The sequence below is a fragment of the Lampetra planeri genome, chromosome 39 (assembly GCF_965212315.1).
Source record: "Lampetra planeri chromosome 39, kcLamPlan1.2.h2, whole genome shotgun sequence".
NCBI lineage: Eukaryota > Metazoa > Chordata > Hyperoartia > Petromyzontiformes > Petromyzontidae > Lampetra > Lampetra planeri.
The window spans coordinates 7193459-7219683 of NC_136145.1; the positions used below are offsets into that span (position 1 = coordinate 7193459).

General features: G+C 47.2%; 1 protein-coding gene across 2 annotated transcripts; it reads left to right on the plus strand.

Annotated features, from left to right (window-relative positions):
- The first annotated feature begins 4682 nt into the window (after window positions 1-4682).
- Window positions 4683-21999, plus strand: LOC144731561 (arsenite methyltransferase-like). Of its 2 annotated transcripts, none has more exons than XM_078612706.1 (10): window positions 4683-4734; window positions 10413-10543; window positions 12173-12323; window positions 12466-12602; window positions 14831-14900; window positions 15450-15531; window positions 17262-17415; window positions 17880-18028; window positions 19145-19261; window positions 20250-21999. In XM_078612706.1, exons 1-9 carry the CDS (start codon window positions 4702-4704, stop codon window positions 19231-19233), a joined length of 996 nt encoding a protein of 331 aa, XP_078468832.1. In that variant the 5' UTR covers window positions 4683-4701; the 3' UTR covers window positions 19234-19261; window positions 20250-21999. The 2 variants fall into 2 exon arrangements, with proteins under 2 accessions (XP_078468832.1, XP_078468831.1); XM_078612705.1 differs by having other exon boundaries at window positions 17262-17393.
- Window positions 22000-26225: the final 4226 nt, after the last annotated feature.

Below are 26225 nucleotides of genomic sequence, written 5' to 3' on the forward strand. Positions count from 1 at the left end.
CGGTAAAGTCACGTAGAAGGGAAATAATAAAATAAATGTATTTTATTTTAAAATAAAACTACATTTATGTATTTTTAAAATAAATAATAAATTATTGTTTTCAGAACTATAAATGTAATTGTTTTTAAACTATATACTAAAATAACTTTCTTATTTTTAAATAAATAATACAATAACATTTTCAATAACTATAAATGTATTTTTTTAAAAATATATATTAAAATATGCCTTTTCTTTTAAAATTATAAATATATAAATAAAGCATAATAAAATACCGTGGTTTTGTTTTGGAAAACTTACCTAAAAACATATTGAGATAAGTGCTGTTAGCAATCACTTATTAAGGTGAGAGGCAGCTCATGGGAGTGGGTGGTATGGCCAGCCATACGGGGAATATTTAATTTTGGTGTGGCGAGAACCATGTACGCCTGTCCACCCCGCACTTTGCAAATCCCACGTGTTTGTGCACAATGCCAAGTGCTCTTCTTGAGAACGGAGTCGACTAAGGGGTGACCCACATCAAGTTTCCGACAAATAGAACCGCGGATAAGATTAATTATCCTGGGTATGCCAATTCAAAGTTATTAATTCGTTTACATCATACAGTTGTATTAATGTTTTTTACCGGTAGTGTATATGTGTAACCATGGGCAGTAATATTAAACGTTCAATTGGCAAATATTGATCATTATTTGTTATTTACAATTAATTGGTTAAAATGTGTAGAGTACAGAAGTATATTTATGGGATGAACGGCTGATTTGGTACAAATAACAAGACAAAATATCTTAACACATCAACAACACTGGCCTTAAAATGACAATTGGCAACGTTTCGGCCAATGACCCTTCACGTTTTGGGCAGTGGCATCTGTGTACAATTGCAGAAGGGACATTGCCCAAACCCATCGCCTTAATGCGTCTAAATATTATTTGGGTCTTTTGGTAAAGCCAGGTAGAATATGAATTCCTGCAGTCAAGAAAGTTTTAAGTCAAGATTGTGTGTAAATATTTGTCCAATTATCAAAGCCCGGCGTTCCGCTTGTCAGTCAACTAAATGATAAGAGCCTCTCTGAAGACCTGAATCAAAAAGTTATAGAAAGTGGACCCGCCCCAGGGTTACCAACGAATGGCTGCAGGGTTTTGGTGGTACATGTTGTTTATGTCGTTTATTGTGAAAATTCCATCACAGTTCCTATGATCACTGTTACATTGCTTTCATGGCTTTATTTTAGTGATTTCGAAAAGTTTATTGGCTTGGCCATGTTTGTTTGTTGTAGTACGGAGTAAGACTGATGGCCTTAATCTAAGTTGATGACGGAGACTTGTGTTGCCTCCGAAGCGTCGTTATTTTATTGTTTTATTTTTATTAATTTTAATTTCATTTTTTACCTACGTGACTTTAGCGAAATAACTAAGAGTATGAATCCTTGCAAGTCACGAAAGCTTCAAATCTAGAATTAATCTAAGTTGTCTTGTGGTTGTTGTTTGACTTGCATCCCACTGGGATTTTTGCACACAGCGTTGGTGTACGGTGTTTTATCTGCAATATTTTGCTGTCTTTTCTTGAATTTTCTGTTTGCACTCAGTCACATATTCACTTTAAGATGTTTTCTTGTTCATGTTTTTTGTTTGTTGCGTTTGCACCCGATTCAAGAGCCGAATGGCTCACAGGGCTACACCAAACAAATGAACTTGAACAAAACGTTTAATTTATTTAGCAATTTATTCATACAATAGAGTCGGCAGTATCTGCACAAATGGGGAGGAGGACAGGCGTAGCAGCGAAGAACAAGGAGGCCAGCACAGGCTGTTCTGGGTGACCGCATTCGCATGAGGAACGATCACAAAAAGCCCGCACACGTTGCCCTGCACGAGCTTAATCTCTCTCTCGATGACCCTACTCCCATTTCACATTCATTCTCTCCTCTCGTGCCTTTTGCCATAAACCAGAAAAACAAACCAACTTCCCATTCATGACCATCGCTGACTCTACTCTGCCTTCCAGTGGTTGTCCCACAGTATAAAGGTTTGTGTGCGTGCGTGTGTGGTGTGTGTGTGCGTGTGGGGTGTGTATGTGCGTGTGCGCGTGTAGTGTGTGGGGAGCGGTGGTGTAGCGGTTAGCGTGCTGCGCTACGAAGCGGGCAACCCGAGTTCGATTCCCGTTCACGGCCAGCACCGGTGACGATTATCTGAGCCGGTCCTGGACCTCCCCTAGGTCGACTCAGCCTCAAATTAGTACCTGGTGCGATGGGTAAACATCATCACTGGGGAGACAAAGGCGGCCGGGCGTGGTGCTGGCCACCCGAAACCCTGTGCCGTTCCGACCTTCATAGGTGCTCGCTAACAGCCCTTTCCCCAACAGTCTGGTCAGACTTTACGGGGGATCTTTGTCTTTTTGTTTTTCATACCTGTCAACCCCTTATCATTGCCTCCCTTATTACAGACCAATTCAGACCTTATTGGTCACCCCGTGCCCTTATAAATCTCAACATTCAGTCTACAAAGTCCCATCACAAGGGAGAAATACAAACAAATAGACACATTTGTCTTGTTGTGCCCGTATTGAAACGGCTGTACGCCGTATGGACCTGAAAACTCAATTTCCCTGTACAAGAATACGGTAAAGCCGTTTGGGTTGACACGGTATGGTCGTGTAGTGTATAGTAGTGCAGTTTATAGTAGTGTATAGTGTAGTGTATAGTGTAGTGTATACTGTAGTGCATAGTGCAGTGTATAGTAGTGCAGTGTATAGTAGTGCAGTGTATAGTAGTGCAGTGTATAGTAGTGTTGTATAGTGTATAGTAGTGTAGTGTATAGTAGTGCAGTGTATAGTGTAGTGCATAGTAGTGCAGTGTATAGTAGTGTAGTGTATAGTAGTGTAGTGTATCGTGTAGTGTATAGTATTGTAGTGTATAGTGTAGTGTATAGTGTAGTGTATAGTGTTGTAGTGTATCGTATCGTGTATCGTATCGTGTATCGTATAGTGTAGTGTATAGTAGTGTAATGTATAGTAGTGTATAGTGTAGTGTATAGTAGTGTATAGTGTAGTGTATAGTAGTGTAGTGTATAGTAGTGTAGTGTATAGCGTAGTGTATAGTATTGTAGTGTATAGTAGTGTAGTGTATAGTGTAGTGTATAGTAGTGTAGTGTATAGTATTGTAGTGTATCGTATTGTAGTGTATAGTAGTGTAGTGTACAGTATAGTATTGTAGTGTATCGTATCGTGTATCGTATAGTGTAGTGTATAGTGTAGTGTATAGTAGTGTAGTGTATAGTATTGTAGTGTATAGTGTAGTGTATAGTAGTGTATAGTATTGTAGTGTATAGTGTAGTGTATAGTGTAGTGTATAGTAGTGTATAGTGTAGTGTATAGTGTAGTGTATAGTAGTGTATAGTAGTGTATAGTGTAGTGTATAGTGTAGTGTATAGTAGTGTATAGTATTGTAGTGTATAGTGTAGTGTATAGTAGTGTAGTGTATAGTGTAGTGTAGTGTTTCGGTTGACGCGGCATGGTGTTGGTACGACGCCCTTTAAGCGACGGAGACGTGAACATTGGGCGGAGTGGAGTGGAGGAGAGGGGGTCGAGGCGATTCCGGCGTTCGGGAACGAACCCCGCGCCGTCGCGAGCTTTTTATAGCCATTTTGTGAGCAACGCCAAAGTGTCCACGCCATTTATTCCCAGTTAGTTTGAAGGCGAGAGAGAGATACAAAAAAAACCCATAAACACGCGCATTGCATTAACTGTTGCGTTCTAAACTCACAACCACAGACCCCTTTCGCAGGCCTCACTGACCGCGTAGCGACGACGGAAAGAATGAAACTGGAGCGGGGCTGTCGCCAAATCGGGGAGGCATTGCCTCTCTGCAATGCTCCAGGAGCATTGCCTCTGCATTGCCTCTGCAATGCTCCCGTAACATTGCCTCTCTGCATTGCCTCTGCAATGCTCTAGGAGCATTGCCTCTGCAATGCCTCTGCAATGCTCCAGGAGCATTGCCTCTGCAATGCCTCTGCAATGCTCCAGGAGCATTGCCTCTGCAATGCCTCTGCAATGCTCCAGAAGCATTGCCTCTCTGCATTGCAGATGCAATGCTCCAGGAGCATTGCCTCTCTGCATTGCCTCTGCAATGCTCCAGGAGCATTACCTCTCTGCATTGCAGAGGCAATGCTCCAGGAGCATTGCCTCTCTGCATTGCCTCTGCAATGCTCCAGGAGCATTACCTCTCTGCATTGCAGATGCAATGCTCCAGGAGCATTGCCTCTCTGCATTGCCTCTGCAATGCTCCAGAAGCATTACCTCTCTGCATTGCAGATGCAATGCTCCAGGAGCATTGCCTCTCTGCATTGCCTCTGCAATGCTCCAGTAGCATTACCTCTCTGCATTGCAGAGGCAATGCTGCAGGAGCATTGCCTCTGCATTGCCTCTGCAATGCTCCAGGAGCATTGCCTCTGCATTGCCTCTGGAATGCTCCAGGAGCATTGCCTCTGCATTGCCTCTGGAATGCTCCAGGAGCATTGCCTCTGCATTGCCTCTGGAATGCTCCAGGAGCATTGCCTGCCTCTGCATTGCCTCTGGAATGCTCCCGCCTCTGCTGCGTTCTCGCTTAAGCCACCCCCACCCGGCACCATCGCAACGTCCAAAGTTCTCCCGATGAACTTTAGCACAGAAGCAGCCACAGCAGCTGCAGCAGCTTCGCGCGCAATGGACGGACAGCAAATCCACGACAGCGTTAAGGTACACGGAGCCTATCGATGTATCACCACCACCACCATCATCAAATCAGGCATGCACGATCGATCCACTGCTGGATGAAGGGCTCGCTACGCCGTTGGTTGGCCATACTTCACCCCGTGCTGCAGCAGTGCGGGGTGGTGAAGGCGGGGAGCGGAGAGGCAGGGTGGCAGCAGGCGAGAGGGGCACTGCTGCACGCACATGGCGCACTGCTCATCCAGCAGCGCGTGGCAAATGATTTTCTTCTTTCGGTAAAGTCGCGTAGAAAGAAAATAAATAAATAATAATACAATAAAAAAAAGAAAAAAAGATATTAAAATAAAAATAATACAATAAAAATAACAAGAATAAAATCAAAATAAAAAAGATTAAAATAAAAAGTATACATAAAAGAATAAAATAAAAAATAACAAATATTAAAATAATAAACTTTAAAAAACTCACGACGTTTCGCACACGTGGCAAGTTGGGCAGCGAGCGAGCCTCGCCGTCCTGACGAGGCACCCAACGTCGAAGCCAGTCCCAGACTTTTGCTCGCGTGCCGCCAACCAATCGCTGCTGCCAGAAGGCCACGCACGCGCTCTGCCCCACGCACGCGCTCTGCCCCACGCACGCGCTCTGCCCCACGCACGGTGGACTTCTTTAGCGCCGTACGCAGTTCCACCGCGATTATCGGAAAGTGCCAATGCGGCTGATGGGGGGAGGGTCACAAAAACAAACTTCGTGAATGTTTGGCGTGGAGGTACAGGTTAGTGGGGGGGGGGGGCGGGGAGTCTCGGATTATTTTGTTGTCGACTGAAAATTATTTTAGTGGCGTCATTACGCCGTGCATTGCTGTACTGGCCCGGTCAGAATGTGTGTGTCAGTGTGTGTCTGTGTGTGTGTGTGTCAGTGTGAGTGTCAGAGTGTGTGTGTCAGTGTGTGTGTGTCAGAGTGTGTGTCAGTATGTGTGTCAGAATGTGTGTCAGAATGTGTGTCTGTGTGTGTCAGTGTGTGTGTGTGTCAGTGTGTGTGTCAGAATGTGAGTCTGTGTGTGTCAGTGTGTGTGTGTGTCAGTATGTGTGTCAGAATGTGTGTGTGTCAGAATGTGTGTCTGTGTGTGTCAGTGTGTGTGTGTCAGTATGTGTGTCAGAATGTGTCTGTGTGTGTGTCAGTGTGTGTGTGTCAGAGTGTGTGTGTCAGTGTGTGTGTGTCAGTATGTGTGTCAGAGTGTGTGTCTGTGTGTGTGTCAGTGTGTGTGTCAGTGTGTGTGTGTTAGTATGTGTGTGTCAGTGTGTGTGTCAGTATGTGTGTGTCAGAATGTGTGTCTGTGTGTTTGTCAGTGTGTGTGTGCTGGCTAAAGTGGCCACTCGGGACAGAGTGATCTTGTTGGGTGACTTCAATGCCCGAGTTGGTCATGATGCTGGCACCTGGTCTGGATTGATTGGAAGGCATGGGCCAGATCAGCTCAATAACAACGGTAGGAGGCTGCTAGATTTTTGTGCAGCCCATGGGCTTGTAATTACCAACACGCTCTTCCGGCATCGGCGCATCCACACAACATCATGGATGCATGCCGGGTCCAAGCAAGAACATCTGCTGGACTACATAGTGACGGACCAGCGGATGCGAGCCCATGTCCTTGACACCAGGACCTACCGTGGAGCTGATCTGCCCTCTGACCATCGATTAGTCATCTGTAAGATGCGCCTGCCATTCTTCCACTCCGGTGGTGGGTGTACACCCAGGATCCCATTCCAACCAAAAGTGGCCTGGTCTCAGTTAGCTGATGAAAGTTGCAAGCGAGAATTTCATCATCGTTTGCAGCTGGGGTTGGCATCGTCCCCCACTCCACCTGATGTCGAGGGTAAATGGGCGAGGTTTAAGACTGTGACTCATGCAGCTGCAATGGCTGCTTTGGGTACGCGGTCCAGACCTCCCCAGAAACCCTGGCTGACAGAGGAGGTGTTCAGGTTAATTGAGAAAAAGCGACAGGCCCACTCTCATCGGCTACAGCATCCCACGTCAGAGAATGAGGAGGTTTACCGCAGCCTTCGCTCGGAGGTTCGGAGAGCCGTAAGGCGCTGCAAGGATGGGTGGTGGTCGCGGGTTGCTGAGGAGATGGAATCTGCCTCAGTGGCCCGCGATCACAAATCACTATTTAACTCCATCAAAAAAGTAACCTGCAGCGCCACACCTATTACCATCATTAGGGGAAAAAACGGTGATCCAATCTCCGACCCCCAGGAACAGGTTTGCAGATTTGCTGAGCATTTCTGTGAGGTCCTGGGGGAGGGAAAATCTCTCAGCCAGGAAAACATCATGGCACAAAGTGGGGATAACCCTGCTGAGGCTTCGGTGCCTCAAATATTGGAGGAGGTCACCCCCTGCGAGTGGCTGGCTGAGGTGCCATCTGTTGAGGAAGTACTGAAGGCGATCCGGAGTCTGAGACCAGGAAAAGCACCGGGCAGAGATGATCTCCCAAGCGAAATGCTGAGGGAGGGTGGCGCTTGTGCACAGACTGCCCTATATGACATCATTACAACAGTCTGGACCGCTGGACGGGTACCGCAGGACTGGAAGGATGCCCTGGTGGTCCCCCTCTTTAAGAAGGGGGACCGCACAGACTGGAACAACTACAGGGGCATCTCACTCCTCAGTGTGCCGGGAAAGGTCCTGGCAAGGATTATCCAACATCGCCTTGCTAGGCACGCTGAGGAGAGGCTTGCGGAACCCCAATGCGGTTTCAGGAAAGGGCGGTCCTGTACAGATGCCATATTTTCTGTCCGTCTGCTACAGCAGAGGTATAGGGAATTCCAACAAGACCTACATCTCTGCTTTATTGACCTGGTCAAGGCCTATGATACCATCAGTAGGCCTGGGCTCTGGGTTGTTCTTCGTGCTTTCGGAGTCCCTGACCCTCTGCTCACGATCATTAAGGACCTTCATGATGGTGAGCGGGCCCGGGTAAAACTACGTGGCCGGGAGTCGGAGCCTTTCCCTGTACACCTTGGGGTGCGACAGGGATGTCTTCTGGCTCCCACATTATTTAACATCTATTTCGACTGCGTAGTTCGTGAAGCCTTCAATAGCTATACCGGGGGAATTTCCATTTGGTACAGATATAATGGGAGGCTGATCGACGCCCGGGTGCGATCAAGGGATGGCTCCCTATTGGTCAACCACGTTATGTATGCCGATGATTTGGTAATAGCTGCTCATTCAGAAGAGGAGTTGGAGACGCTGCTGCTGAGACTGGAGCGTGCCACTAAGAGGTGGGGCCTTACCATCAGCCCCACCAAAACTAAGCACCTGCCTGGGTATTTTGTACCATCGGGCACTCCACCCCCACAACTCTCAATCGGTGATGGGGCAGTTGTGGAGAGAGTGGAGAGTTTCCCATACCTGGGCAGTGTGCTTATGACCGGCTCCAGTTTATCAGCAGAGGTCTCACTCCGAATCAGTCGAGCGGCAATATCTTTTCATCGGTTGCGTAACGCTGTGTGGAAGCTACCTGGTCTGTCGCTCCGCACGAAGCTTCAGGTCTTCTCGGCCACGGTCATTCCCTCCCTTCTCTACGCTTGCGAAACGTGGACCCCCCTAGTGGAGCATCTTCGCCGGTTGGAAACATTTAGGCTGGCCTGCCTACGATCCATCCTGGGTTTAACCAGGCTGGATTGTGTGAGGAGCTCACAAGTCCTTGAAAGATCTGGGCAAAGTCCCATCAGTGAGCTCCTCCGGCAGGCAAGGCTGCGTTGGCTGGGTCATGTAGCCCGCATGCCCAGCCACCGCATGCCTAAACAGCTTTTGTTCGGCCGGATCGAGGGGGCTAAACGGGCGCGGCACGGGCTAGAGAAGAGATGGAGTGATGTGGCACAGGAGGACGTGGAGCTGAGTGGACTTGCCGATGACTGGTACCAGCGGTGTCAAGATCGGCCTCAGTGGAGGAGGCTCGTGAAGGACGCTACTGGGCAGTTGGAGGCAGTCGCCCTCCAACAACAACGGAGGGCGGAGGAGCGACGCTCACAACAACGAGCGGAGCGCCGGGTGGCTAAAGCACAGCAAGTTGGCACAGTAGGGGGCACAGGTGGTGCATCAGCCAGTCATCTCGGTCATCTCGGTCAGTCGACCCGTGGCACCTGGGTCTGCCCCGTGACCTCCTGCCAGCGGGCGTTCGACACTTCACGTGGCCTCAGGGTGCACATGGCCTGGCACAAGCGTCGTGGTGACGTCACCGCCACTTAGTGGCGAATGGCGGTTGTTGTTGTTGTGTGTCAGTATGTGTGTGTCAGTGTGTGTGTGTCAGTGTGTGTGTCAGTGTGTGTGTGTGTCAGTGTGTGTGTGTCAGTGTGTGTGTTAGTATGTGTGTATCAGTGTGTGTGTCAGTGTGTGTGTGTCAGTGTGTGTGTGTCAGGTCGACTCAGCCTCAAATGAGTACCTGGTGCGGTGTGTAAACATCGCCACTGGGGAGACTATATGGGGGTCTTATTAACGAATGTGTTGAGTGTTTTGTCGTTTGCACATCACTACCAATGCAGTTTAGTAAGGGACAAATATCGTTTGCGTGCCCTTATTAAGTGGTAGGCCCTTCGTGCATGTGGCATACAGGTTCCCCGCGTCTCATTTCCAAGGAAGAAGCTCACACAAATAAAACATTTACACTTCCAAGCTCAGAGTTCTTCTTCACTGGCGGCCTCTTGTCGCCTTTAGTAGGCCCCCGACAATCCACAAAGAGTGAAGTCACCCGCCCCCCCCCATCGTCAGCATTGTGTGGCGGCCCTCTCACTGATGATGTCTTATCGGCGACAAGTGTCCCCTCCTCTGAGAATGACTGAAGAACGCGGCCCTAGAGTACTGTGAAGTACAACGTGACGTGTCCGACTCGAATGGGCGGATATGTGAACATCCGGCCAAAGTGACAGCTACACCACCGTGGACATATATTCAGCCACTGGCAGAGCCGGCCCAGCCACGAAGCGACCCTTGCAATTGCAAAGGGCCCCGTTGCCAGCAGAGGGCCCCCTAGAGTCACTGCGAGCTAGTGGGTGAAAAAAATCATACATCAAAGGGGCCTGCAACCAAATTTTGCTTAGGGCCCCCAAAGGTCTAGGGCCGGTTTCTGGCCACTGGACAAAAATACAACGCCAGCTGCTTTAAGCACGGGGACATGCTTTGACTGTGCCTTGCAAGTGAGCGAACGTACGCGCCATCAAGAAGACATGGCCGTGCGTAAAACGATCGGATTTAACTTTACGCCGATGGAGAACGGCAGTGACAACTCCGCGCATATTTCAAGGAGAGCCGACACGAAGTTGCAGAGGGTTCGTCCTTTCTTTCTTCCCCCAGTCCACACTCGTCCCCAGCCTTCTCCGTCCGTTTCCTACTCGTTCTTCCCCCTTTCCCAACAGTTCTCTCTCTTATATCTCCTCGCCTGCTCCTCCCCCTTCCACTGTTTCTGCTCCACTGTCCCCCTCCTTTTGGTGGGAATCCTTCTCCTGACATCCCTTGCACATATACTCTGCCCTGGCTGTGGGCGGTTAATCGGTCGGCGCAGATATGTGATGGTCGGATACGTGAGGTTGCACTGTAGGTTTATTGACCCCCGCTCACTCTGATATCTCGAGATAATTATTTTACAGATGACTCCCTGTGCCCGTGCACTCACGGATTGAACGCGTGTCGACCTCTGTGCGCGTAAATAGGACTACTATGGCAAGAAGCTTCAGACCTCCGAGGACCTGCAGACTGATGTGGCGTGCACCCTGCCTGCCAAGAAACCCAGCAAGATGATACAGGACGCGATGGCTCTCATACACCCCGCCATCATGAGCAGGTCAGTCACATGCGGAGATAAACACGGAGATCTCCAGCGTAGGCTGGTCGTCCTTGTAAGAAACTACTTCGCCCAACGGGTCTGCATGTACAGCTTCCCAGGGGATATTGTGGGAGACAGAGCGGAGAGAGATTTAACGGACAGGGGTCAGTATTGGAAACACAAGCACAGAGCGATGATTGCATCAATGTTCAAAATACCTTTAGGCAGACGTTGGAATTTTCTTTCGTAAGGTCACCTAATTCCTGCCCCAAACTCTGCTGAATGGATCCACCACGAAGCAATTTGATTGATTGATGCTACGACGCTCATCGATTCATGGCAGCCATCCCGTCATTCATTGGCTTCCATAGTTCTAATAAATTTCATATCTTGATACCTCTGCTAATCTTCTTGGTTCTTTCGGTAAAGTCACGTGACTTTACCGAAAGAACCAAGAAGATGAATCCCTGCAGTCACGAAAGCTTGAAATCGAAACCTCTGCTAATGTCAAGGACTCAATTCACTAGGTTCACCGTTACGTACATGTTATGTATATCGTTTATTGTTAAATTTTAATCACAGTTCCTTTGATTATTGTTGCTACATTGTTTTTATAGCTTTATTTTGGTGATTTCGAAAACATGGTTAAGCCATGTTTCTTGCGGAGATACGGTGTTTTTTTTCTGGAAGATTTGCTGGTTTATCCAGGATGTTTCTGTTGCGCGTCGTCGCTTTAAGATGTTCTCTGTTCACATTTTAGTTGTTGCGGTTGCACCCGACTCAAGAGCCGCATGGCTCACAGGGCTATTCCTAATAAATTAAACTTGAGCTTGAAACCAAGTCTAAGTGTGAGACTTTACCAGACTGTAGGGGCCAATCCATGCCCAGTTCACACACTGCCAGCAGGTGTGCATTTATTCAAGGCTGAGCCAACCGAGGGAAGACCCAGGACCGGTTCAGATATTCGCTGCTGAAATTGGTCACGAGCGGCAAATCGAACACAGGTGACTGGAGCGCAGTGCTGGTCACCCACCCCCTCGTGGGCCTTCATCGGTGTTCGCTGACAGCAATTGCCCCAACGGTCTGTTAAATTCTAGATTTGTAGCTTTCGTGACTGCAAGGATTCATATTCTTGGGTTTTTTCGGTAAAGTCACGTAGGTAAAAAATGTAAATTAATAAAAATAAAATAAAATCACGACGTTTCGGAGGCAACACAAGCTTCCGTCTTCAGGTGGAACCGTCACAGCACGATTGCTGTATCAAGTAAGAGAAATTCCAAGAAAACAGTCCTTGTATATATACTGGTTGAGGGTGGGAGGAGCCAAGGTAGGCCCTCCTTACCATAATAATAAAAGGGGGCCTACCTTGGCTCCTCCCACCCTCAACCAGTATATATACAAGGACTGTTTTCTTGGAATTTCTCTTACTTGATACAGCAATCGTGCTGTGACGGTTCCACCTGAAGACGGAAGCTTGTGTTGCCTCCGAAACGTCGTAATTTTTATTTTATTTTTATTTTACTTTTATTAATTAAAAATTTTTTACCTACGTGACTTTACCGAAAATACCCAAGAATACGGTCTGTTAAAGGCTACGCGGGTGGATCTCTGTGCTCGCCTTCGCTGACTGCGTGCGTAATGCCCCAGGTACTTTGGCTGTGGGCTGGTGGTGCCCGAGTGTCTGGATGGCTGCTCCGTGCTGGACCTGGGCAGTGGCTCTGGCCGTGACTGCTTCCTGCTCGGCAAGCTCGTCGGAGCCCGAGGCAGTGTCACCGGCATCGACATGACGACGGAAATGGTGCCACAGTAACCCCCCCCCCACCACACGCTCCCAAATCCCTCCCCTCAACCATGCACGCTCACCCCCCCATATTTGTTGGAAGCATTAACTACTCCCTGTTTTCACAACGAAGAATTTGCTTCAATCCCCGTGACCACAGATTGAGACGGGGAACGCGCAAGTGGAATACCATCGCGAGCGGTTTGGCTACTCCAAGTCCAACGTGAATTTCGTCTCCGGTTACCTGGAGGAGCTGGGAGAGGCTGGGCTTGGAGACAACACCTTTGACATCATCGTGTGCGTAAGGAGACGCGGACGCGCTCATCGTTATTACTACTTATCACTATGCTTGTCTAACCAGGAAAGTCTCACCAAGCCTCACGCCTCTTTTCCAGGAGTGTCCTGACAATTTTTCGCAGAGGAGTGGGGCGATGATTGCTACGTACTGTAGATTCCAATTGAGTCATTTGTGTAATTGTTTTCCCCTTCAAATTTGGACCGTGACACCGGCAGCGCACGACGGCCTACCCTTGCGAATGACGCAAGCGTATCGTTAATACTGCAGCGACACCGCAGTATTAATCAGGGCAGCCAATGCATTGGAACCACAAACCTTCGCAACAAGCGGCAAACGTCCTACCGCTGGGCCGCATCACCGCCCGGCCCTCGCAACCAGTCGAGAGCCGTCACTGCGTCACAGGAGGCGTGCGGAGTGTTTAGGAGTTTGCGGAGTGAGAAGTGGAGCAGCGCTTCAGGCACCGGGCTCAAGGTCAGAATTAGAATATTTATTTACTAGCCTTTTGCCCGTCCTAGGACGGAAGCTGTAATATTTAGAAAACAAATTGAGCAGAGTATCATTGTATAGCTTGTGTAAATTGAATGGCAGTTAATCTTGCAACGAAAGAATGTCATTAAACACTACACTGCATTGAGCCAACCGAGGGAAGACACAGGACCGGTTCAGATATTCGCTGCTGAAATTGGTCACGAGCGGGAATCGAACACAGGTCACTGGAGTGCGGTGCTGGTCACCCACCCCCTCGTGGGCCTTCATCGGTGTTCGCTGACAGCAATTGCCCCAACGGTCTGTTAAAGGCTACGCGGGTGGATCTTTATCTTCGCCTTTGTTGACTGCGTGCGTAATGCCCCAGGTACTTTGGCTGTGGCCTGGTGAGATGTTGTCTTCCTCGCCTGGTATGCAGGAGGTCGGGGGTTCAATCCCGAACCTGACGCCTGCTGCTGCTGTATATTTGGATTTTGCTTGTCTCTCTCCTCGTGGTTGTACGGATTTTTTCTCCAGGTCCTCCCTCCACATTTAGTACTACAGTGACATGAAGTGAGGTGTTTTTATGACATCGTTTTGTGCAAGAATCACTGCCATTAATACAGTACAAGAGATTGACACAAAATATCGTATATCGAGGTTTCATTTTTTAAGTTAAGAAAAATGTACGAGCAACAATTCCTAAATAAATTTACAATCACAAAAAAACTACTACAGTGAAATTCAGTGAAGTGTTTGATGACATTCTTTCGTTGCAAGATTAACTGCCATTAAATTAACACAAGCTATACAATTATACTCAGCTCAATGTTTTCCTAAATATTACAGCTTCCGTCCTGGGACGGGCAAAAGGCTCGTAAATAAATATTCTAATTCTGACCTGAGGCCAGCAATGGTGAGCAGATATCTTATCCGGGCCTCGGAACCCCCTTCACCAACCGGCACTGACCAGTGTGGTGAAGTAGAGAAAAACGACCTCTAGATTTGAAGCTTTCGTGACTGCAAGGATTCATATTCTTAGGTTTTTTCGGTAAAGTCACGTAGGTAAAAAAATTATAATTAATAAAAGTAAAATTAAAATAAAATTAAAATCACGACGTTTCGGAGGCAACACAAGCCTCCGTCTTCAGGTGGAACCGTCAACAGCACGATAGCTGTATCAAGTGAGAATTTCTCTCACTTGATACTTGTATTTTACTTTTATTAATTTACATTTTTTACCTACGTGACTTTACCAAAAAAACCTAAGAATATAAAACGACCTCCCCATGTATGTACGTACAGTAAAACCTTGGATTGCGAGCATAATTCGTTCCGGAAACGTGTTTGTAATCCAAAGCACTCGTATATCAGTTGTGATCACGTGACGCTCGGCAGACGAAGCGTATACACGTACTTCTCGTATTGCAAGACCTCGCTCGTTTATCAAATTAATATTTATTTTAAAAAATTGCTCGTCTTACAAAACACTTGCAGACCAAGTTACTCGCAATCCAAGGTTTTTACCGTATGTTGAACTTCTTTCACACCGTACGTAGTCAACCGCGCTAATCGGAGGGTGCGGGGAAGCCTTCGTCAGGCGGTGGATTGACAGAGGGCCTTGAAATGTGTTGGGAGATTCGTCTAAAATGTGGATTGTGGTCTCAGGATGTAGAATTCCACCGCTGGTTGTCATCCCACCAGCGGAATGAGAATACTCGACGATATTGACTCTGCGATGTTTTCTTGATCTGCGTGCCAGCTCCAACTGCGTCATTTGCTTGTGTCCGGATAAGAAGCTGGTTCTCAAGGAAGCACACAAAGTTCTAAAGGTGGGCGGCACGAGATGCACGCGCACACTCGAGGTTACGGTTTACGGCCGCTGCTGCAGTACGAGAAACACAAGGACCAGGCGACACCCTTAATGTGTTGCAAGGCCGTAATTATAATATATTTTGGGGGGGGGGGGACACACATCCCCCTCAAAATGCCCCCCCCCCCAATATATTGCTATAAAATAGATTTCTGTTTATATGATTGTGGTTATGGTTGTTCTTTATTAATCCATAATCTCTGCCATTACATACAATGAAACAAGAAAAGGTAAAACATTAAAAAACAGAGCAATGTAATACAATACACTATTAGACATTATTGTAAAAAAAAAAGTCCATCCCATGTTTTAGTGAATTTTTAAATATTTTAGACAGGAAATTCGTTTTCAATGTATTTATTTTTCTGGGGGGGGACCCCCTGGAAAATTTGGTCCCCCCCCCAATGTTGACTCCATGGCTACGGCCTTGATGTGTTGGCATGTGCGCGCGCGTGTTTGTGTGTCACACGTGTGTCACGCGTGTGTTTCACGTGTGCATTGCCTGCAGACGGGTGGAGAGATGTACTACAGCGATATGTACGCCAGTGCTGTCGTGCCCAGCGATATAAAGTCAGACCCGTGCCTCTGGGGTACGTACGTGTGTGTGTGTATTTATGTCAGGGGTGGGGAACGTCCGGCCCGCGGGCCGTATAAGGCCCACGAAATCATTTGGTGTAGCCCTGCCAAGGCAACCGCAGGCGGGACTCGAAATTCAATAAATCTAGGAGCAAACCTGGAAAAGCAGTTGCGAGTAGCAACATCATCAATACCGGCTAACATCACACGCCTCACCAAAGAGAAGCAGTTCCAGCCATCACATTAGGGGCGAGTTAATGAAATGTTTGACCAAATATAACGGGCTAATTTTTAAGTTGATAATTTTGTATGGCCCGCGAATGATGTTATAAAATTCCAAATGGCCCTTGTCAGAAAAAATGTTCCCCACCCCTGATTCATGTGCACGCTTACGGCCGCCACCTTTTCCACTGTAAAGCAAGCCAGCAAATCTTGTACCTTTACCTCGATCGATGGATGTATTTGAACTATTTCACAATTTGCTACCCAGCATCTGTGTCAGTAGAGGGCAGTACAGCCAACATCCATCCCATGCTCCTAACACCTCTGGCTTCAACTCACACTGAACCGGCGTGGTGAAGTATAATAACAATGATAATTAACGAGCGTTTTTATACAGATGCATCATTGTTGCGAACTGCATCTAACAACGCTGTGCAATCCGCGGCACATTGAGGTGCATGAATACACTGAGTAGGTTTCAGCCAACGAATAAGTTGGAGGAAACCGGAGCACCCGGATAAAACGCACGCTTGCGTGCGAGGGGGCAACACACTATCCCGTACAGATGGAGCAGATGGAGAATAGTTCCACACTTTGCTGTAGCGTCTTCTCCTGGTCAGCCAGGGCATGGCACTTCGATGCCCACGGGAAGGGAGTTTCGCAACATCTGTGTGACCCACCAACCCTGGCTGACTCCACAGTGCTGGATTGCAGGCCACGTGGCTAGCGACCACCGCCCCAAGTATGGTCAAATAACCCCCGTGACCTGCACAGTGTGGGGAGGCCCTCATCCAGCAGTGGATTACTGCCACTATTTTGACCACTATCTTTATTTGATCAGGCAAGGCTCACTGAGCTGTGTAGCTCTTTTTTTAGAAGCGACCTGACCACCACAACGGATAGCTCGACGAAGTGGCTTATCACGTGGACATTTATAGCAGCCAAATACTCTGAAACGCATTTTTCTAAATGTGGAGGGAAAATCCGGACCCAGAGAAAAAATCAACAGGGAGTCTTGATTTGAAGCTTTCGTGACTGCAGGAATCCATACTCTTTGGTTCTTTCGGTAAAGTCCCGTAGGAAGAAAATAAAATAAATCACGACGTTTCGGACGCAACACAAGCGTCCGTCATCAGGTGGGAAAGCATGGTCTGCTGCTGATGCAGACTGTTAAAACAGTCTGAAGCAGACTGTTAAAACTGTTAAAATTGTCTGCATCAGCAGCAGTTAAAACTGTTAAAACAGTCTGCCTCAGCAGCAGACCATACTTTCCCACCAGATTGATGGACGCTTGTGTTGCGCCCGAAACGTCGTGATCTATTTTATTTTATACCTCCGTGACTTTACTGAAAGAACCAAAGAGCATTAACAGGGAAAACACGCAAACTCCAAATATACAGCCGTCAGGGTTGCGATCGAACTCACGACCTCTATGTATACCAGGCGAGGCAGTTAACATCTCGCCGCGTACACACGAGCACATGGCATCATTGCGTCGCCTGGTCCTTGTGTTTCTCTGCAGGGGAAGGGATGGGTGGGGCCATGTTCTGGAAGGATCTGATCGGCGTCGCTCGGGCCCTGGGGTTCAGCCGCCCCTACCTGGTGACGGCGAGCCACATCACCATCACCAACGCCGACACCTGCAAGAAACTGGGTGCGTCGGTTAACGGGTGGCGGTAAGCCAGTAGGACGTTTTGGCGGTTCGCCGGTGCAGCATGACACACCGGTCCTCTGCTTGGTTCTTTCGGTAAAGTCACGTAGAAGGGAAATATTAAAGTAATAAAAATAATACGTAATAAAATAATTCTCACGACGTTTCGGCCACAACGCAAGCAGCCGTCTTCAGGTGAAGAACAGGTCTGACAGAGTCTTCTCGACAGACCTGTTCTACACCTGAGGACGGCTGCTTGCGTTGTGGCCGAAACGTCGTGAAAATTATTTGATTATGTTTAAATTGTATTATTTTATTATTTCCATTCTATGTGACTTTACCGAAAGAACCAAGAAGATGAATCCCTGCAGTCACGAAAGCTTTAAATCGAAATTTAACCAAAGAGTAATTCCTGCAGTCACGAAAGCTCCAAATTAAATATGAGTCTCATTCTCGTTTGGGCCGCAATACCGTGGGCCATTTCTCCAGGTCCCCTGCGCTACGCCTCGGGCACGTACCGCATGTTCAAGCTGCCATCGGAGGGGACTCCGCCTGGACCTGGCGCCCGAGTCACTTACCTGGGTTCGGCCCCAGACTGTGGCGACACGCTGGCGTTCGACCACCAGCACACCTTTCAGGTGCGTGATGCTCGCTAACCGTGCTCGCGCAGCGTTACACATCGAGATGCGGCATCGCTAATTATTTTCACGAGGGTTGCCGCGGTATGTGTTTTCACGATACTATATACGATACAGCATTTCGATTTCATTTCGTTTGACCAGGTGAGTGTGTGCCACCTCGCGCGCGTGGGTTCATTCCAGGTACTCCGGATTCCTTCCGTATGTAAACACAACCCCGGTGGCGAGGTGTTATCACCTACGAGTACGCAGGAGATTGTGCGTTCGATCCCGACCCCCAACGATGCCTGTTGTGTATTTGGAGTTCGCGGGTCCTCTCTCTCTCTCCGTAGTCGTGTGGATTTTCCACCAGTTTTTTTTTTTTATCCTTTATATTAAGTTCACTTGCATTCTTAGGACCGTGCAAATCTTTCGGTCGTTTTTTAACCCACTTCCCGTGATCCAATCGAGCTGACATTTTCCACACAGACTCGTTGTGTGTGACAATTAATGTTCGTGAAATTTTTTTTCCAAAATTTTACACTTTTTAGGACAAAAAAATTATATTTAATTACCAATTGCTTAATGGTGCAATGCAATCATCTGACCCATAGGTGGCAGCCATCTCAAGCCAGAGGACGAGAGGACTCTAGCCGCCACGCATATAAAGGATTTATAGTGAAAAACTTTGTTTTTACGGGATATACTTGTTATAAATGTGTGTTTTTCGAGTTAATAACTCAGTGGGCTTTACGTGGTAGTTAAAATAAATAAGTATACATTTGTCCGACAACACCAGAGGACCGCAGAGCTTTGAGAGGGTGGAGGGGGGGGGGTGAAATTTGGCACCGGCTCACTTGCCTTGCCTCTGCCGCTTGTCTATGGTTCCTGCTCGCGGCTCTGAGCTGCTCTATCATTTGTGGCCTGGTGGCTTTTTGAATAAAAGCTACACAGCTCAGTGGGCCTTACCTGGTGAAATAAAACATTTCATTTTAGCCTAGTCTCTTTGAGACGGAGACAAACACCGGGCAGCGTTAGGAATTGGAATTGACAAATCATTGTCGCGTGGATGAGACGGAAGAGCCGGCCCGTCTGGTAGATCGTTCCCTCCGCACGGTTTTGTGACTGCGTCTCTAGCGCGGAGAGCCCGTGGCGGTGGACGCGGAGTTGGCGACCGTCATCGGCACCTCGCGCCTCGCCCCGCACTTCTCCATGGAGCTCAGTGAGGGCGCAGAGTCCTGCACAGGAAATGCGGTGAGAAGCGGCGTCAAACACTGCCAACAACAACAGCACGCGCAGCCGCGGAATTGCCGAAGGGATTCACGCCGTGTGCACGTAACACACACGCACGCACGAAGTCTCCCTCTCTCTCACACATGCAAAGACAAAGATCCTCCGTTATAGCCTTAACAGATTGTTGGGGCAAGTGCTGTTAGCGAGTAGCACCTATGCAGGACAGCATGGCACACGAGAGGGTGGGTGGCCAGCACCACGCCTGGATGCCTTTGTTTCCCCAGTGCAAATGTTGCCACACCACATTAGGTACCCCTTTAAGGCTGAGTTGACATAGAGGAGGCCCAGAACCGGTTCATATATTCGGCACTGTTATTGGTCGTTAACGGGAATCGAACTTCGTAGCGTAGTGCGCTGACCGCTGCACTTTGGCATGGTGCTGGTTGCAGCACAAGTTCGCACGCCATGCTGGCCTTCATAGGTGCTCACACCGCGCTACGCACCAAGTGCGCCAAGCTTGATTCTCAGCCACGGCTAACATTAGTGGCAAATATCTGAACCGGTCCTGGGCCTCCCCTAAGTCAACTCAGCCTTAAAACGTAAAATTAGTACTTGGCCTGTTGTGTAAACATCAGCACTGGGGAGACAAAGGAGGCTGGGCGTGGTGCTGGACAGGTCACCCCCGTCAAATGTACATATGTACGTAGCCGACCATGCCAATCGGAGGTGTGGGGAAAGGCATCTAAACACAAAAGCAATTCTAAAGAAATGAGTTTTCAATCTAGATTTAAAAGTGCATAGCTCCAGTGCCCGAGTATCGGAGAGCGTTCCAGACGGCCGCAGAAGCGCATCTGAAAGCACGCGGTGCGGTAACCGTCTTTGTCCGATGGCTAGTCCCAAAAAAAATGTGCCGTACCAGTCATCATAGGTGCTTGCCAGATATCACATGGCCCAGCAGCCTGTATCAGCGACATCGGGTGATGTGTGTGTTGGTGCTTGTGTGTTGCAGGATGACTCCCGCATGGACCCCTTCTCTCTGGCAGCGCAGCTTGGGTCGTGTGTGAGCAAATGCAAACCCAAGAGCAACTGAACAAATCGGTTCAAGTCGAAGTTGTTCGAGTGCTGTCGCGTAACATTGCTCGATGACAAAACCAGACTTGTGATGAAAGTTTAGTGAGGGGCCTATGATAACAAAGCAAAATTTGTTTAACCAGGTGGGAACTTAAACTAAACTAATGTTTGTATTTTACCAGGTAAGGCCCACTGAGCTATGTAGCTCTTTTTCAGAAGCGACCCGGCCACAAATGATAGCTCAACGAAGTGGCTTATTAATGTGGAGATTTATAGCAGCCAAATACTCTAAACGCCGTGATGTTGATTCTAAATGTGGAGGGAAAAACCGGAGGACCCGGAGAAAAATCCACGCGACCACGGGGAGAACATTCAAACTCCAAATATACAACAGGCGTCAGTGGGGATTGAACCCACAAGCCTCCTGTATACGAGGCGAAATAGTTAACATCTCGCCACCGTGGCACCCTAAGAGACCAGAATACATCTCATTTGCAAAAGTGATTCTGGGTCACACCAAAAACAACTGTTATCACATGAGAAATTAAGAATATTGCACAAACATAATTCCCTGTAGTGCAAATGGGCTCCGGCAGATAACAGCTGTTACAGAGGACACATGATACCCGCCGGCTGTTGTCACGGTGGATGAAAAGCCGCACATGGCTGGTTAAATTCGAACTGAGAACCTCGGTCTTGCTAGCTTAGTTTTCCGGCATTGTATTGATTCCCTGAGCCAGTAAATATGAAACGCTGGACCAACGGTGGCAACCACGTGCTAATGTTGATTCAACGTTGCATGTCTTGTTGGGGGGGGAGCCATTTAAGTGACCCTATTAATCTGTCTAATACAATAATCACCACAATAACTTATTCGGTTAAATTTCGATTTAAAGCTTTCGTGACTGCAGGGATTCATCTTCTTGGTTCTTTCGGTAAAGTCACGTAGAATGGAAATAATAAAATAATAAAAATAAAACATAATAAAATAACTCTCACGACGTTTCGGCCACAACGCAAGCAGCCGTTCTCAGGTGAAGAACAGGTCTGTCAGAAAGACGCTGTTGTGGCCGAAACGTAGTGAGAATTATTTGATTATGTTTTATTTTTATTATTTTATTATTTCCATTCTACGTGACTTTACCGAAAGAACCAAGAAGATGAATCCCTGCAGTCACGAAAGCTTTGCATCGAAATTTAACCGAATAAGTTATTGTGGTGATGAAGAACTTATTCGGCTATTAATGACAGCCTTGATTGCTTTGGTTAATAGTCTTACGTTTTTTTTCAATTACATAATGCAGTTGTGATGATTTTAATATTTCGGTTGCTATGTGTTCCTCCAGTCTTACCGACAAGTAAAAACTGACGAGTTGCAACATCCAACTACTTTTCAACGTCACGTGATGTTTGTCGCTCAACGGTTGTGCCACCTTATGCAACGAATGCAGCGGGAACATGCTGAGTGCACGAGGTTGTATGTTAACAAATACATCTTACTCCATATACACTCTATTGTGGGAGAATCTACAGACAAGCAATTCTGCGGTTAAGAAGTTTTGTTTAACACGTAGGCTTTCGCGACCAATATCATCCATAATAGAGGTTTTTTTTTAGATCGCGTAAATATTTACACAAACAAACCCAAATATGTATGCGATCTAACCCAAATAAACCTATATTAAGAATGGTGTTCACGTTTGTTTTTTTGTGTCTGTGCGAAATATCCCTCTTAACTGTGATATCACAGATAATTGAATGAATGTTGAAACTCATCTGTGTCTGAAAGCACACTCAAGGAAGCTCTGTTAACTGTTACTTTTGATTTAAAGCTTTCGTGACTGCAGGGATTCATATTCTTGGTTCTTTCGGTAAAGTCACGTAGAAGAAAAATAATAAAAATATAAAACTTTCTAATTTTCTTGCTGTTTATTTCACACCTGATGATGATTGTTTGTGTTGCAGTCGAAACGTCGTGAGAATTGTATTGTTTTATATATTTTTTTATTTTATTATTTCCCTTCTACAGTACGTGATTTTACCGAAATAACCAAGAATATAAACTGTTACTTGTTAGGTCTGATCAGCTACACAAAGTACTGTATGATGATAATAATGATAACAATTCACAACCCAGTCGAGGAGAACAAGCAACTTTCCACTGAGCGAATGTTGATTAGGGGCATTTTTATGGTCGCTTGCTAGTTTGTTTAAATTAGTAATTTCCTCAACCGAGAGCGTCAGTGGTGGTAAAGTGTCGGTTTCCGTGCTCGTGACCACGTCTTCCTGGAACCGCGGCCAGATTCAGCCAGTGACATTTCCCTAGAACAAAATTTCCTCCCCACACACACAAGGTTACAAAACGCGACAATCGGTTCCCCCAAACAGCTGACGTCTTAAATTTCGATTTAAAGCTTTCGTGACTGCAGGGATTCATCTTCTTGGTTCTTTCGGTAAAGTCACGTAGAAGGGAAATAATAAAATAATAAAAATAAAACATAATAAAATAATTCTCACGACGTTTCGGCCACAACACAAGCAGCCGTCCTCAGGTGAAGAACAGGTCTCACCTTTCTGAAGAGATGCCGCGACTCTAAGACCTGTTCTTCACCTGAGGACGGCTGCTTGCGTTGTGGCCGAAACGTCGTGAGAATTCTTTTATTATGTTTTATTTTTATTATTTTATTACTTCCCTTCTACGTGACTTTACCGAAAGAACCAAGAAGATGACGTCTTCTACACACACACTGCCCAATCAGGCGCGAGGCGTAAACAACCCGAGCAAAGGCTTAGGGCCCCAAGAGGCTCAAGTAGCACAGGATTCATTAAAAATAAAATTGAGTGCGGTCCAATATCAGCTCGAATTCAAATCCTAATAAATATAAATACGCAATGACTATCTTTTCTGCATCTCTCTTTCATCTCACTGCATCTCTACGTCACTCTACGTTTTTATTATCTCGCATATAATATACTCTCTTCTGTCACTTCACTAGGAGCCAAAATTTACTCTGCTTAGCGTCCACCAAGACAAAGATCCCCCGTGTAGCCTTAACAGATTGTTGGGGCAAGTGCTGTCAGCCAGAAGCACCTATGAAGGCTGGCACGATACACGAGGAGTGAGTGGTCAACACCACGCCCGGCCGCCTTTGTCACCCGAGTGGAGATGTTTACACACCGCACTAGGTACTCATTTGAGGCTGAGTAGACTTAGGAAATCGGGTCGCCAAGTTCAGACAGCAGCGAGCGCTAACCTCTCTGTGCCACCGCTCCCCACAGGGCCCACCAAGCCACCAATGCGTCCACGCGTCAAGTTAAACGACGTCATTCTTGGTTCTTTCGGTAAAGTCACGTAGAAGGGAAATAATAAAATAAATGTATTTTTTTTATTCTTTTAAAATAAATTCTTATTTTTTATTTTTAAATAAAATAAATGTATTTTTATTTTAAAATAAAATACATATATTGTATTATTTATTTTAAAATAAAATACATTTATTTTTATTTTAAAAGAAAAGACATTTATTTTATTATAAAAAAAACAAAATGTAGTTTTATTTAAAAATAAAATAAATTTATTTTATTATTTCCCTTCTACGTGACTTTACCGAAAGAACCAAGAATATGAATCCCTGCAGTCATGAAAGCTTTAAATCGAAATTTAAACGATGTCCACCAGGAAAGCTCATCAATAACTTAAATACAATTAATTATCGCCCATAGTATTATTTTTTCCCTCGCAGTAAAGTTGACCATTTTCTTGAGTTGCGTAGAGGGAATGACTCACGATGAAGGTGGGCGGCTCGCCACATTAATTCCCCTAACACGTGTTTACGACTTTTCTTTTGCCCTCTTGCCACAAATGTGAGCTGCGGTTTTTTTTACTCGGCATGTCACCAACAATTTCCCCGACACGTGTGCGGCCCGCAGTGCCACGCGTCTCTCTCTCTCGAGAGAGAGGCGTTGCGATGCTGGGCGCAGAAAGTCGAAAGCCTCGGGTGACCTTTCCAAAGTCTGTAAACAGATTTTGGTGCCGCAGATTAAATATAGAAGATAAATATTAAACACGTTTTTCAAGAACACGACGATGCCATTAAAAAGGAAAAATATTAAACGGGCAAAAGTTTCGGGGAATGGCCTTTATTTTTTTTGCAATGAAGTGAAGATCCATTGCTTGAACGTCGCCTTTTATTATTTTTGTTATATGAAGGCCACTGTGTTATTGACGAATGTGTTGAGTTTATTTTGTGTTGATTGTGCGTGTGCACCACTTCCAAATAATGAGTTTGGCTGAAATATTGACCCATCCGTCTCTTCTCATGAGAATGTCCAGCGTAGAAGTCACAGGCTCCCTGCTCAAATAAACATCGTCATCTCTCCTGGCGGCCCTGGTGGAAATTCCACATTCCCATGCCGTGTAAAATATGAACATTATAATACGCAGCCCTGCTGTAAAACGTTCTTCACGCCACCGTTGGCCTACTCTTCCACGCTCGCCTGATGTCTTTGGAAGAGGTGTGAGCACTCACTCTTTACCCCACCAACACACACACACGTCCTGCCATCGACCCACTGTGGTGATAACCCGTCAAGGGACTGAAAAAACTTGCAACTATTGTTCTCGACTGCCGCGCCGGGAGATAGAATCGAACCGGCGACGTCTAAGGGGCCGTCCATAAATGACGTCACGCACCTGGGGGGGGAGGGGGGTCAGACATTTGTGACAATGGGTGACGTGAAGGGGGGTGAGAAATGTGACGTCACATCAAAATGCGCAACTTTAAATAAATATAGACGCGTTCTACTTAATTAAATAGACGTTTTCATAAATGTTTTCTCCTACAACATCAGAGTGCAGCGCCACATTAAATACGCACTACAATGACAATAGTTTAAAGCGATTTGAAGCATGTTTTATTTATTTTGGGGGGGCAGAGCTTTGTGACGTCATATTTGAGCGGGGGGGTCTGACGAAGGGGAGGGAGGTCAAAAATCGTCCAAAATCGCGTGACGTCATTTATGGACGGCCCCAAATGAGAGTCTGTATACATTGTAATTGTGGATACAAAGGATGGTCCGGCGTGTAGCTGGCCTTCATAGGTGCTCGCCAACACCACTGTGAAGAGCTTCATAGCTCATCGGATTCCTCTAGTGTAGACACGCACTCCGATTCCGCCTGAACAATCTGTTGTAAGGCTACACATGGGTTTGTCTTTGCGGCCGGATCGAAGGGGCTAAACGGGCGCGGCACGGGCTAGAGAAGAGATGGAGTGATGTGGTACAGGAGGACATGGAGCTGAGTGGACTTGCCGATGACTGGTACCAGCGGTGTCAAGATCGGCCTCTGTGGAGGAGGCTCGTGAAGGACGCTGCTACTGGGCAGTGCCAGGCTAGGTGCACCTTGAGACTACTGGGCAGTTGGAGGCAGTCGCCCTCCAACAACAACGGAGGGCGGAGGAGCGACGCTCACAACAACGAGCGGAGCACCGGGTGGCTAAAGCACAGCAAGTTGGCACAGTAGGGGGCACAGGTGGTGCATCAGCCAGTCGTCTCGGTCGTCTCAGTCAGTCGACCCGTGGCAACTGCTGGGTCTGCCCCGTGACCTCCTGCCAGCGGGCGTTCTACACTTCACGTGGTAGCCTCAAGGTGCACATGGCCTGGCACAAGCATCGTGGTGACGTCACCGCCACTTAGTGGCGAATGGCGGCTGTTGTTGTTGTTGTTGGCATGCAGCTGGGGCTGGAACAATTGACGCTCGACCTGGCGTGACGTCACCAGCAACGATCCCTCGGGTTCTCCCTCGCGGGATGACGTCATCCGCGCCTCCCCCGCGCGCGCGCGATGACGTCCGTCACCCCTTCAGGCTGCGCGATTACGTTACGCCGCCCACCCCCGCCCACCCCCACACCGCGTC

What these genes read in the sequence shown, in the direction of transcription:
- LOC144731561 (XM_078612705.1), top strand. Translation starts at nt 4,702, where the DNA reads ATGGACGGACAGCAAATCCACGACAGCGTTAAG. An exon ending in CACCCCGCCATCATGAGCAG is followed by an intron (nt 10,544 to 12,172) that starts GTCAGTCACATG and finishes GTAATGCCCCAG; the next exon opens with GTACTTTGGCTGTGGGCTGG. An exon ending in GTCAGACCCGTGCCTCTGGG is followed by an intron (nt 15,532 to 17,261) that starts GTACGTACGTGT and finishes GTTTCTCTGCAG; the next exon opens with GGGAAGGGATGGGTGGGGCC.